At 34.4% G+C, this 14560-nt stretch overlaps 3 protein-coding genes across 3 annotated transcripts; 1 reads left to right on the forward strand and 2 right to left on the reverse strand.

Annotated features, from left to right (window-relative positions):
* Window positions 1–369: 369 nt before the first annotated feature.
* Window positions 370–4450, reverse strand: LOC143616351 (zinc finger CCCH domain-containing protein 48-like). Its single transcript, XM_077089204.1, has 8 exons — window positions 3998–4450; window positions 3018–3113; window positions 2641–2730; window positions 2307–2555; window positions 2102–2221; window positions 1964–2023; window positions 777–874; window positions 370–695 (listed from the first exon to the last, which is right to left on the reverse strand). Exons 1-8 carry the CDS (start codon window positions 4448–4450, stop codon window positions 548–550), a joined length of 1314 nt encoding a protein of 437 aa, XP_076945319.1. The 3' UTR covers window positions 370–547.
* Window positions 4451–5917: 1467 nt separating this feature from the next.
* LOC143615565 (uncharacterized) lies at window positions 5918–7313 on the reverse strand. The gene is made up of 2 exons (XM_077088670.1): window positions 6510–7313; window positions 5918–6008 (listed from the first exon to the last, which is right to left on the reverse strand). Exons 1-2 carry the CDS (start codon window positions 7311–7313, stop codon window positions 5925–5927), a joined length of 888 nt encoding a protein of 295 aa, XP_076944785.1. The 3' UTR covers window positions 5918–5924.
* Window positions 7314–9570: 2257 nt separating this feature from the next.
* On the forward strand, window positions 9571–14157 carry LOC143614880 (protein YLS7-like; the record flags this gene model as incomplete). The annotated part of the gene is made up of 4 exons (XM_077088185.1): window positions 9571–10042; window positions 10427–10701; window positions 12011–12478; window positions 13583–14157. Coding segments are annotated over 4 exons (1548 nt in total), but the record flags the coding sequence as incomplete, so codon positions are not given.
* Between the last annotated feature and the right edge of the window lie 403 nt (window positions 14158–14560).

Genomic DNA, 14560 nt, shown 5'->3' on the forward strand with positions numbered 1-14560 from the left:
CAACATCAGTGTTATTGTTGTTGATTTGAGAAAGTGAAGCTCAATGATCATTCATCTACTTGGAGTGTTGGTTGATGAAAATACTTAGGGGGGTATTTTCATTTTTTTTTATTATAATGTAAATTATTAATATCTTCTCTTACATGTTAAATTGTAAATTATTAATTGTTTAATATAGAGGGAACTTTATGGTGTAGTATCAATATTTAGAAATGTTTCAATTAAATTACTCAAATTTTAACCAGTTATTATTACATTTATGGCAGCATGATTTTTACGAGTATAGGTTTACTGCATATTCATTTTAATCCATTTCTTAACCATAAAATGAAAAACATAATAAAAATTCCATTATGAAACTCTAACTGATACAAAAATTGTCCCAACACGTTACAATATGCAACTCTACGAACCCAAAAACCTACACTTCAATCGCCCATCGGTTATTACACGACCATTACTCCATAACTGCGTTACACAACCGAACCATAAAAAAAAAAGCTCAATATTACATTCGGTTAAATATTACACGAAAAGCCAAAACAAGTCAAGCAGGCACAACTGTGGCCGATTGGTCAGCCAACCACTGCCATACTTTCACTTCTCCGGTTCCATCACCAGTGAAGAATATATTAGGCCCGCCATGTATAGACCGAATCTCCTGTTTCGCATATATCTTTCCTCTCTCCACAAACCTAAATCAAAACACCCGTATTAAACATCAACTGTTTTGACCCAAGTTTTCAATAAAAATAAAAGAAAAGTTGGAAACTTACGATGGCAGGTCATATGCGCGAACAGTGTTGTCATTGCAAGAGCACAGCAGCACGGGTTTGGATTCTAAATCATGCATCCCGCATAAATTAAGCAGGCCCTACAAAATTTTATATATTATATATAACTCATATAAGCGGATTGCATATGATGTTGAATCAAAAAGATCCAACTTGTTTCAACTTTTCCATATAACATAAGCTTCCTATAAACATGTGGCACATATAGCCTATTAAATGCATCTTAATAGCACACTTATTTATCAACAGTAATGCGTAAAATGCTAATAAACAAGTCTTATAAGCAAATATGCTATTAGTTTTTTTGTTTTAGTTTCATGGTGTGGAATAGTTGGTTACTTGGTTAGATACTTAGATCATAATTATCTTCCATGTGCCATGTACATAGATAGTTTAAAATTTTTTTTGCATTTTTTTTTGTGAATTGTCTTTTCGCAATGAAACCAACAACTGAATATATGAATTTTCTAAATAACAATCATGATCATTTTATATTTTCTCTCCTAGTTATTCCTCGCTAAAATATATTCATCTGTTTATTTTTCCTTCGTATTCCTATGCTAAATCTCCCAGTGTCCCGATAATAAGTTCTTATTGTCCAGAGTTCATCTTGTAAGAGACTGAAAACAGCGAATGATGCAAAGGGTACAAACTTGTAAAGATGCAATCCTTGCAAAGTGATTTTTCGCAATCATAAACACCATCAAATGTTAGCGTTTACAACCGTGGAAAAAGCATTGCATGGATTGCATCTTTACAAGCTTGTGCCATCTACATAATTCATTGTTTTCAGTTTCTTGCAACTCATTTTAAAGAACTCTCGACAACGAGAAATTTATTATCAGAACACAACACAAATTGGGAGAGGGATTCTAAGAAAAAATAAAGGCGGGATATATTTATAAAAGGAATATATAAACAAAGAAAATATAAAATGATAATAATATTTTTGTTTAGAAAATAGAAAATTCGTAAGTTCAATTATTACCAAAAGATATTCATTATTTTTAAAAATGTAAAAAGATTTAAACCATCTATGTTCATAGCACATGGAAGCTAATTAATGATCTAAGTATAAACTAACTATTCCAAGACATGAAACTATAACAGAAAAACAACCATCACATACGCAATATCCAGAATTCCAGATAAATAAAGTTTGATCTTACATGTTCCTCACTATGGGTGTAAGTTACTTCCAACTTCCCACTCTCTGTAGCTGCCCACACCTGCAGTAATTAGCAACCAAGATAACCAATCATACACTAAAAACCTCCTTCATAGATTACAAAGTAACATGTCAAAACCTTTATTGTTTTGTCCAATGAACACGATAAAAGAAACTGATCCCAACAAAGAACTGACATCACAACATCACTATGATCCGTTAACGTCTGAACACACTGCAAATTCTCGAGGTTCCAAACCTAAAAACAAGTTAAAAAACAATAATCAAAACATAATTTGAACACACATTCACACAACTGCCTTTTAAAACATAAGTGAACTCACACGTATTGATTTGTCCATAGAACCAGAATATAATCTATTAGCACCAACAACTAGTGTCACAACAGCCGAGGTGTGCCCTTGAAGTGATGCAGCCGGTTCAAAACAGTTAGTTGCAACATTATACTTCCATGCCAATATACTCCCGTCTTGTGTACCCGCAAAGAGTAAATCATTTCCCACCACGAGTGAATAAACTTGCCCAACAGGCCCGTTTAGACTCAACTCTGCAGAAGTTTGCACATTCCATGCCTATATAACAAATAATAACATAATCAAAAAAATATTATTATTGATGTATAATTGTATAAAGTATAAACAACAATAAATCACTTACTTTGACCAAATTAGGTAGACCTACAAACATCCATGGGCCTTCACTGATCATGAACCCCACTTCACCCCCCAATTTAATAACCCCTGCACACTACAAATAACCAAAAACACACGTGATACATAATCAAAACATCAAATGAAACATATTATTAATGTAAATCAGTGGTCAGAATAAGGGGCATCCAATGAATCGAATCAGACTAGAAAAACTCGAAACTCAATTCAATCTGAGTTCGGTAATTGAATTCAAATCCAGCTTCAAACTCTTAAACCGGATCCAATTCGGACTCAATTGTCGAATTCCGGGTCGAATTCAAATCCAGCTTCAAAATTTATATAATTCGATTTGTTAAACACCCTTAGTTAACATATAGCTACCTGTCCAGATTGGCAATCCCAAACCCGCACCGTCTCGTCTCGACTCCCGGTATACAACTTATCCGACCCAACCGGTAGCGCAATACCACTAACAACCTGCAAAATAATAAAAAAAGATTCAAGATTTTAAAATAATGCAAAAAAATTCAAACTTGATCACAAATTTATAAAGACCCAAGATTTTAACATAATGCAAAAAAAAAAAATAATAAACTTGCTCACAAATTTATAAAGACTCAATATTTTAACAAAATGCAAAAAAATTCAAACTTGATCACAAATATATAAAACCTCAACATTTTAACATAATGCAAAAGAAAATAATTAAACTTGATCACAAATATAAAAAGACTCAAAATTTTAATATAATATAAAAAAAATTCAAAGTGATCCCAAATATATAAAGATCAAGATTCTAACATAATGCAAAAAAACTCCACACTTGATCACAAATATATAAAGTTTTAAGATTTTAGCATAATGCCAAAAAAAACTCAAACTTGATCACAAATATATGACTCAAGATTTTAACAAAATCCAAAAAAATTCAAACTTGATCACAAATATATATAAAGACTCAAGATTCTAACATAATGCGAAAAAAATTCAAACTTGATCCCAAATATATAAAGATTCAAGATTTTAACATAATGCAAACAAAATTCAAACTTGATCACAAATATATAAAGACTCAAGATTCTAACAAAATGCGAAAAAAATTCAAACTTGATCACAAATATATAAAGATTCAAGATTTTAACATAATGAAAAAAAATCAAAGTTGATCCCAAATACATAAAAATTCAAGAATTTAGCACAATGCAAAAAAAAAAAATACAAACTAGATCCCAAATATATAAAGACTCAAAATTTAAACATAATGCAAAAAATTTCAAACTTGATCACAAATAAATAACAGATTCAATATTTTAAGAAAATGCAAAAAAAAAAAAAAATCAAAGTTGATACCAAATACAGACCTTCTGATGTCCTTCAAGCTGTGTCAGCATTGCAAAACAAGTACCAGTACACCAAGAATGCAAATACCTACACTTCTCCCCAAAGCTACAACTACCTTGTACCCAAAACTTACAAATCTTATCTTTCTTCACTCCAACACCTGACCCACTAATATTATTATTATTAACCCCATCACCTCTTCCACCACCCCGGCCCCACGTGTTAAAACTGGACCCGCCGCCCCGTCGCGCCGCCGTTGGGCGTTGATCGTCCGTGGCAAAACTGTACGGTCGTTTAGACGAGGGCGTTCCGTTGGGCGGAGCTGATAACTCGCGGTGTAGAAATGGGCATGGGAATCGATTGCAGTTGCCTGCTCGCCAGTGGAAGCATACTTTTTGGTTTCGATTGTCGGGTTGTTGATTCGGGTTTGGGCCTAATCTGTTGAACACGCGTTTGTTTCCTTCGAGGTCCATTAGTGAAGTATGCGTGTGATCATCAGAACAGAAGGGTAGTGAGATTAGTGGTGGAATTGACGATCTGGGGTGGGTTTAATTCAAGAACCCTAATTAAGGTATTTGGGATTAGGGGTGAATCGAAAAGGGTGTTGATAGTAGGTATGAATATGAATTTAATGATTTTGGACCGCTGATGATTGTTATCAAATGGTCGCAATACGCGTTGTATTTTTATTTCTCTTTTCTTTTTGAAAGGCTATCGAATTCTTTAAATGAGTTGCTGACTAAATTCATCGCATTGGGATACTTTCGTCTTATGATTCGGGAAAAACCCTTACCTAAGGCCAACGCGTGTGAACACTTGCCCGAAGGCACGACAGCACGGTGAGATAAAACCCGTTCAGTTCAAGGATCCAACCAATGAAAGCCACCTAATCGCCTAGTCTTCCATCTATCACCCTAATGCCTCTAAAACTAAATGTTGTGGGCAGGAATCAAACCTGGGTCACATGAAGCACCAAGTCTCTTCTTTACCACTTCACTACTAGCTCATTGACAAAATTAAAAAAAAAATCATTATTGAAGAAGCAAATTTTCGTTATCCTCCAACGTGAGAATAAGATAAGAATGATCAAGTGTGTGATTGTGTGAAAGAGATCATTGAGAGACTAAACGACTCAACTTTTTTAATGTTATTGTTATATACCAGGTATTGCTACTTGTCTCAGAAAAGATGCAACGGACCTCACGTTGGTGTAATTATATGTGATAACTACATGTATATATCTTATTTGTGGTCGTTTAATGTGCATTCCATGCAGCTTCACATAGACGAAGCACCATGAGTATATCTAAGATAATCATGACGTAAGGGTCAAGATACCATGGATAGAACTGACCCGTAAACCAGGTACGAAAGCATATCTATTTATGTACCCAGTTCAACATCTTCTTTGGTTTTTCTAAAGTGGGAGGTGGACTCACAAATGTATTTTCTTTCATTTTCTTTATCGTGCTTGGCGAGAGGTCAAGTGACTTTTTGGGTATGGAGACCATGCATGTCAAGCTTGTATGGGCCAAGTGAAGTAAACTTATCATACATGAAACCGAGTCGTGTTTTATTGAATTTTATTTTATTAGCAGCATCTGAATATTTATGAAACATGAGTGAAAACTATTTACGAGGGTGACGTTTCCCGTGGCATACAATTTTTAGCATGATATAATGTAAGGTATTCCGTATATCACACAAGACAAATACAATCTTCTTGGTTTCTTTTCCATAGATTTCAAACGTCTAGTGAAAATTATCTCAACAAACCCACTTCAATGTGGGACAACTTTGGCTTTTGATATGATATGAAATGTATTACGAAGTCGTACCAGTTTTTACAACATCATAAACTCAACTCAGAAATTAGGAAACCGAAAACCACACTTGTATATTTTCAAAAGAAGTAGAAATTTGATATAAAGTAGTTGACTTTGACTTTTAGATCAGTTTCAGCTGCAATTGCCTCTTCAATCCTCCAACATCAATATTGCAGCATCCAAATCCATTTCTCGCCATCAATTCCTGCCAGTATAATAATTTAGATGACTTTATTAGCACGTACCCTTTAGTCACCTTGGCTCACATTTGGCTACTTTTTAAGGTATAGCTTAAATCAACTTAAATGATCCATTGATCCTTTTAGCTAATATACATTCTTAGTCTATACCTAATAAACAAGCAACTCTGTGCGTCACATTTCACAAACCTTCGGAAATTTTGGGATTTCAAGATTAACTATTTAGTTAGGGGGTGTCTGGGATTGCTTATTTTAAACAACTTATGAGTTATTAAATTTTGAAAAAGTTAAAATATGTTTGATATTTTGTGTTATTGTGAGGGAGTAAGTTAATAAGTTACAAAGTAGTAACTTATTAACCTATAGAAAAAGTTAAGGAGTTAAAATAAGGAATCCCAAACGCCCCTTAATATTTACTTTATTAATACACTGATTTTAAACTAGTAATAAAGATAATACGCGCGTAGCATGTCAAGAATAAGCAAAACTAGGATGGATACTAATACCATGGAGTGATAATATTGATCTTGTGATTCAATGGCTTTCTTCAGATAGCTTCTTCTTCTGCTCATCATAATCAACTCACCAAGTGTTAACGGCTTTCTCTCACCACCATAGCTTACAATCTCAGTACAAGAATTCGTTGGCGGAGTCCTGGTTCTCGAGCAACCAACGGTTTCAAGGAAACTAGTTTTCGGGGCCATGAGCGGAAACATGCATTCCAAGAACGACGAGCCAGCCAGGCTTGTTGTTCCAGTCGCGTAGCTGCTTGCAAAACTCTCGGTTTCCCACGCGGGCGATGAAGGGGCTTGAAGTTCATCATCAGAAGAATCACAAAACGGGTTGTATTTACCGTGTGTTGGATGATTTGAAGCTTGATGTTCTTGATCAAGATCGCAGTAAGAGTCCGAAACGGAATCACAAAATGGGTTGTTGGAGTGTTGTTGTAGATGTGGCGGTGATGTAGGGGCGGATTCATTGCTAGTCCAGTTTTGGCACATTTGACCTGTTTTGACTGGAATATTATTTGTCTCTACGGACGAAAGATTCTGGATCTGCCACTCTGGTGAAGTAGGGATAGTGGGTCCGGGTGACTGGTGAGTGAAAGGACCGGGAAGTGGTGTCCCGGGCTTTTCTTCCCACATGAATGGGACTGAAGCGATGAGTTTAACGGGAAGTTGCATGACGTGGTTGGCTCGTTTCCAGTCGTTTTTCGGTGTTCCCGGCTTTTCTTCCCAAAGAAACGGGACGGAAATTGTTTGTTTGATTCGTTTAATGGAAGGATTTTCTGTGGAGTCTTGATCGGCCATGGTATTTGAGATGAATAGTTTGCATGAATGAATATGTTTGCATGCTTTTATGTATGATGAAGTTATGGGAGTTGGTAGAAGTGGGTTAGTAGTTATGGGGATGCTCAGCTGAAGCATTGTCTATGATTAAAAGATTTTTATAAGGTTTAGGTGAAGCAATATACTTATGCAGTATAACTGTGCAAGTTTAGATAGGCCAGGTTTACTCAAAGGTGTAAACTATGGGTATCGTTAGGTCAGGTCGGGCTAGGTTAATAGATGTAAAATAATAATAAAAAGTTAAGTGTCTAAAGTGTACGAAGTTGTCAAGATTAGACACGTGTATTTAGACAGAGTATATGTGTTTGATACATAAACACATGTTCAACGTTAAATGAAAAAAAACAAATGACTAATTACACAAAATATGTTTATTGTTACACAAAGTTACATTTTGCTTTTTAACTACAATTTTTCTACATCTAAAATCCAACAAACTTTATACTTGTAAGGATTTGAACCCGTGCTACTTTTATGAGTCCAAACATTATCACAAGACTAGTAGGTACATCTGGTTATCAAGTTTTTTTTTTAATAATATCTTTTAAGTAGTTGCTTGTTCCCTTGCGTTATGGCGGGGGGACCCATATATGTAGATTGTAGTGTGAAAGAAATTCAGTGAGCGATGAAGTGATAAAACTTCGGTCGGTATGAGTGTTTGAGAAAAATATGTTTTTTTTTTCATTTCACTCTCAATCTTCTTCATAGCCTTTTTAGCATTAAGAATCTTTCTATACATAACAATGACACCCTTATAAGAATGAAACACTTTATTTTGGCATTGCATCTCAATTTCACAATTGGGTCACAGGATGATACTAGTGTAACATCAAAAGGATTATTAGTCATCTCCTTAATAGTTTCTTTAGAATGTCCAATACTTCAATTCACCATATGTCTTCATTTATTGTGGGTCATATATAAGGACGTGCATCACTTTCACAAGAGTATTGCAAATAGTTTTTTTAATCCGTCTTTCTTTTAATAACATACATTTTCTCTCTTTGATCATATCTCTAGAAATGATCTTAGCATGACTCTTCTAAAATGTCATGATTTTTTGTTTGAACTTTGAAACAATGTGAATGAAAGTTATGGACAAATAAAGTTACTTCTTTTCTTTTGAGAGTTTTTTGTATTAAACTAACGTAAAAGTTAAAAATGCATTGGTGATCATTTTGTTATGGATTTTCTAGAGACGTCCCATTTTTGCTAAAAACACCTCCTAATATGTCCCGTATAGGGCTATACGGGGCATATTACGCCCCGTATAACCCTATACGGGACGTATTGGAGGGTGTATGGGTATCTCTAGCATGACCCTGTTGTTATCATCGATTAACATATCATAATTTTTATTAAAATTTCAGAACCAACATTTCCTATTTTTAATACTTTATTTAGTTAATAATAAATAACTTGTCTTTTCAATTTCATTATATTTACTTTTTAACATGGTGATGCAGTTATTAGAGTAGGAGTCTGTTGGCTCACACCTTTGGCAACGAAGAGTATCATCTATCTAAATTTCTCCTGCAACCACCATTTCCGGCCACCGCCAATATCTCCGATCTCTCAATTCCTCCGCTGGTGTATTCAACACTCTCATTACGTTCACCAACTAATTACTAATTCTAACCCTAGAACATATCGTCATTCAATTCCGAACTTCAATTAGATCTTCCAATCAACACTCTGTAACATTAGTCCACTTATATTGTTTATGACGTCATCAATGCGTTAGATTTGGTACTACTTGAGCTAATTACCGTAATTGCCATCACAGTAACCCTAGTAGGTCTCAAAATGGAAAAACTGTTAATAACTGTCGTAACACATATTAATTATAATTAATCTGTGTAATTTTGTGATTAGGATTTAGGAGTTAGGTTTAGCATTGAAATCTATTAGGTCTTAATTATGCATAATTACATAAAATTCAGATATCAAGTTTGCAAATTAGTGATTGCGAGTTAAGTTTCAGGAGTATAACTCATGCTTAATGGTACAGGTTTTTGTATAATCTCAAACAATGTCAGCATAGTTAGTAGTTGCAGTAACTGGTATGAAAACAGTATATAGTTTCTGTAGATGTGAATGTAAAAGTATATGAATCTGAAGTGTTCACATTGTTACAGGTGGATTTTTATTTCTTTTCGCTTTGTTGGTACAAAATGATGCAATGGAGGAGATAATTTTATTTCTTCGTATTTAATTTTTTGGATACTATAAAACTACGAGACTGGGTTTCCCAAAATCAATGCCTGCATATCCGAAGAGGGTTCTACCAGTTACAGCTTCAGTGGGAGGGCTTGCCTTATTCTTAATTATTGCCTCGTTGCTTCTGGTGTATCAGCCATTTGGAACTAAAGTTAGTGATTTTTTATATAATGTGGATCAAGTTCCCAAAATTGGGATAGTATCTTCTAACAATGAAACAAATGTAGTTGAGAATCGGGTGAATGATTCAGACGTAAAAGGAAAGATTGTGGATTCAAGTACAGACAAGACTGTTGATTTAGGTACCAACACAACTGTTGATTTAGATACAAATAAGGGTACAGATTTTGAAACCAGTGAGACTGTTGATTTTGATACCAACAAGACTGTTGAAATGGATACCAACACGACTATTGATTTAGGTGCAAGCAAGACTGCTGATTCAGGTGCCAAGAGGATTGTTGATTCAGGTACTAAGCTTTGAATTACATTCATTTGTAAACCAATACTGCCTTTGCGTTTATGACATCTTTTATCTGATTCACTGTGGAAGTTATTTTATGCAGTCATCATTTACTTTTGCAAAAGTTGCTTAATGCCTGCTTCATGGAATTCGAAAGGCTTAATGATATAGTGTACATAGTTAACCAACCCATAAAATCTAACCGAGTCAATTAGTTTAACTAGTTAACCAACCCATAATAACCAAAAGCCCAAAATGCCCCTGAACTATTAGACTTATGTGCACTATACATAAATGCTTCTCCTGTGTGAAGCTAGTTTTGTTTTAATGCCCTTTGGACCGATTTAAGTTATATTGTTCTGCACTCATGATTTTATGCTTGAATTTGTAGGGTGTGATTTGTATAATGGGAAATGGATACATGATACAGCTGGACCATTATACTCAAACAACTCATGCCCCGTGTTGTCACAGATGCAGAACTGCCAAGGCAACGGTAGGCCCGATAAGGACTATGAGAACTATAGATGGAAGCCCACAAAATGTGAACTCCCGAGATTTGACCCGAAAAAGTTTTTGGAATTGATGAGAGGAAAGACGCTAGGTTTCATAGGTGACTCCGTTGCCCGAAATCAGATGGAGTCATTATTATGCATTCTTTGGCAGGCAAGTATTACATCTTTTTTTCCTCTTATACATATTATATGCACTTGTATTTTTAGTAATTCGTTTGGATGCGTTTTATCTCAAACGGGCCAAATCAGGAACTTTAGCTAGAAAGGAAACGGGTCAAATGGGTCGAAAGTTGCCCAAAGTATAGTTTAAATACAGAGAACCTCTTATATCATGAAATTCGAAGATATAGATTATTACTGTGATAATAATATTTTTGTTATCATCTTTAACGCATAATTATTTATAACAAAGCAATGCAACACTTGACTGAGCATGTGGTTAAATAAAATGGCCAATTCTTAATTAAGTTATAAATAAAGTAATAAACTCTTCGATATTGAATGATAGACGGATCTTTGTTGTTTTGAATCAGTTTTTGTCAATATTGTGTAATAATTATTAAGATTCTTAATTAAGTTATAAATAAAGTAATAAACTCTTCGATATTGAATGATAGACGGATCTTTGTTGTTTTGAATCAGTTTTTGTCAATATGTGTGATATTATTAAGTCTTATGAAGATAGATCAATGTTGCATGAAACAAAAAAAAAGGTTATATTTTATTTTGAAAGAATTTCATATATAACCCCTCCCCCCTCCTCCTCTAAACTTTCTTAATATCATATACCCTACCGAACTTTAAGAGAATTTTACTGTTAATGATTTTAATTAACTCCAACATGAAGACATTTCTACCCAGAAGTAGCAGTGTGCAAAAAAAAACTGAAAACTAAAAAAACCCTAAAAGTGAACAGTATCCATAACCAGAACCAAATTCAATTGAATATGCCGAAAAATAACCGGTTTAATCGGATAACCAAGCTGAATATACCAAATTAATCGTTTGAATTCAGTTTGTTTATACACATTCCTGATTCGGATTGGTTCGGTCTTCAGTTAGGGCCGAAAAAGGATTCAAAACCGAATAAACCGATATCCGAAGTATGAACACCTCAGTATGACAATTATTGAAGGATTTAAAAAAGTTGTATTAGTTAAAATCATTAAGGGTAAATTTTTCTTAATGTTAAAGAACTATTAGACAAGGGTATATATTATATTTTAAGTTTGATTAGATATATATGATATTAACAAAGTTTAGAGGGACATCTATGATATTCTCCTTATATTAATTTTGCACACAACCTCTTGAGTCATTGTATTCAAAGATTTCGTTTGTTTTTGTAATATCTTTTTAATCATAACAAACACATTCATTATTTGTATAAAAAGTATAACCGTGGACACAAAGCTGTTTGCAAGTCTGCTACTAAAAGAGTTTCATTTGAAATATTACAGGCCGAAGTTCCAATAAACCGAGGGAATAAACGAATGCAGCGTTATTTATTCCGGTCAACATCCACGACAATAATACGAATCTGGTCATCGTGGCTTGTTCAAACAACATCTGAGAAATTTGATTTTGCACCCAAGGGTGTTGACAAGCTCCATCTTGATGCTCCAGATGGATTTTTTATGGATATGATCCCATCTTTTGATGTTCTTGTACTTTCATCGGGTCACTGGTTTGCAAAACAATCTGTTTACATTTTAAATAACGAGATTGTGGGTGGACAGTTATGGTGGACCGATAACTCTCGAAAGAAGAAAATTGATAGCAGTGAAGCGTATGAGATATCTGTAGCAACCATTATGTCTTCACTCGTCACTAACCCGGATTACAAAGGTTTGATAGTGGTCCGATCGTATTCACCCGATCATTATGAAGGTGGAGCCTGGAATACGGGCGGGTCGTGTACGGGGAAGGTAATAATCACAAACTTAGAGAAATGCAGTTGGTAATAATAGGAGGATGTGTGTGTCGGTTTTGGGTTCAAACTGAACCAAAAACCGAAAGTACGGTTTTTGGGTTTTTGAAAATCGTTACGTTTATTGTTTTCAAGATGGGTTGGGTTTCGGCTTTTTCGGTTTTGTGATTTGGGCTTGAAATATTTAGGCTGAAAAAAAGTAACCCCGAATAATGAATTTGTGCCTGAAACATTGGGCATAATTTTTAATGTTAATTAATGATTAATTGATTATTCCACGTTTGAGCCTAAAATTTTTAGGCCACACCGTTTATAGTCCGTAAATTCAATAACAAAAGTCGGTTTTTTGGTTTTACAGGTTCTGACTGGTTTTCACTGTGATAATATCACTGCTGTAATCAAATTTGGCTCACTAATTATTTTAGTGTTTTGACTTGTAGCAAATGGTTACTTGTTTTTTCAGCTGAACCCATCTTGACCCGTTCTCAATGTTTGATAAAACCAAGTAAATATTTGGAACGGGTCAAAACAGTGTGACCCATGTTGACCTGAAACACTATTTGTCCCAAGATTTTTTATATTTTATATAAATAACCAGTGTGTCAAATATGATTATAGAAACAATAATATTTCAATAATAATATAAATTTTGTACAACATGATTTATGAGGTTTATACATTATAAATACACTCCAAAACAAGTAACTTTTTGGTAGGGGTCAAAACAGTTTGACCCACGTTGACCCAAAACTCTTTGTCTAAAACAGCATGTCAAATATGATTAAAAGACAATATTTCAGTAATTATATAATTTTTGAATAACATGATTTATGGTGTTTTTTTACATTAAAAATACACTTTAAAACAAGTAACCTTTTGGTATGGGCCAAAACAGTTTGACCCATGTTGACCCAAAACACCATTTGTCCAAGATTTTATATATTTTATATAAACTAGTATGTCAAGTGTGCTTTCAAAAACAGTAATATAATTTTTAATCACATGATTTGAGGTTTTATACATTAAAAAACACTTTTGGCGACATTTGACTATAACTTTTGACTCGTTTTCTTTTAAGCTGATCAGTTAATATCTTTATCAGGTAAAACCTGTAGCTGATGGCGAGTTAGTCGAGAACGGGTTCACCAACACAATGTATGGCAAACAAGTATCGGGGTTCAAACGCGGTATAAAGAAAAAGACTAACAAATCACGGGTCGCATTCATGGATATCACAAAACCTTTCTCGTATCGGCACGATGGCCATCCAGGCCCATACCGGAATCCTGACCCGAACAAGATCACAAAACGGAGTGCGGACGGGCGACCCCCACCGCAGGATTGCCTGCATTGGTGTATGCCAGGCCCGATTGATACATGGAATGAATTTTTGATGGAAATTATAAGAAGAGACTTTGAGGCTCATGATTCATGAGCTTTCTGCAATTTTATAAAATGGTATGATAATACAAAGTATTTGTAGCATGTTGAAATAGGATGCTTATATATGAGCTTATAATTTTAGGCAATGATATTATTGACTTGCTTCTTAAGCTTCACACGTGTGACTGATCCTTCAGAATTATCATATATATTATTGATTGCGGTATGTATTAGGATGACGACGTCGTTTTGTAATATCTGATTGGTACTTGGAACATTCTTTTTTGTTAATAGATGATAATCATGATATATTAAGCTTTCTATATGTGAAAAAATTATTTTTTCTAGGTTTTCAAGTCATAAGAAATCTAGTACGGACGCAATACCTTGTGTATTGTCATGTCATATATATAGATGTTATGAAGGGTGATTCCATGTGCATCCACTATCGCGACATAGAAAATGTGCGTGATGTTGCATATCATGCGTATTGTCGTGTGACAGCCAACGTGAAGTTGCATCGTCTCATGTGTGCTACTATAACCAAGAAGAGGTAAAAAAAAAGCATCCTGTTTGAAATGAGCTTAACAGTGGTAACCATAGAAAAGATTTAATATTTCAACAAAAAATAATTACAAGAGCTCACCTATAATCAGACAAAAAAGATTATTAATTGAAGTTGGGATACAGGCGATTT

The sequence above is a fragment of the Bidens hawaiensis genome, unplaced genomic scaffold (genome assembly GCF_021521415.1).
Source record: "Bidens hawaiensis isolate Kalapana, Puna unplaced genomic scaffold, B.hawaiensis_p1.1 tig00002306_1, whole genome shotgun sequence".
In the NCBI taxonomy this organism is placed as follows: Eukaryota; Viridiplantae; Streptophyta; class Magnoliopsida; order Asterales; family Asteraceae; genus Bidens; species Bidens hawaiensis.

What these genes read in the sequence shown, in the direction of transcription:
- LOC143616351 (XM_077089204.1), bottom strand. Translation starts at nt 4,450, where the DNA reads ATGGACCTCGAAGGAAACAAACGCGTGTTCAACAGATTAGGCCCAAAC. An exon ending in CATTGGACAAAACAATAAAG is followed by an intron (nt 2,024 to 2,101) that starts GTTTTGACATGT and finishes TAATTACTGCAG; the next exon opens with GTGTGGGCAGCTACAGAGAG. An exon ending in CGCGCATATGACCTGCCATC is followed by an intron (nt 696 to 776) that starts GTAAGTTTCCAA and finishes GTTTTGATTTAG; the next exon opens with GTTTGTGGAGAGAGGAAAGA.
- LOC143615565 (XM_077088670.1), bottom strand. Translation starts at nt 7,313, where the DNA reads ATGGCCGATCAAGACTCCACAGAAAATCCTTCCATTAAACGAATCAAA. An exon ending in ATCAATATTATCACTCCATG is followed by an intron (nt 6,009 to 6,509) that starts GTATTAGTATCC and finishes TTATACTGGCAG; the next exon opens with GAATTGATGGCGAGAAATGG.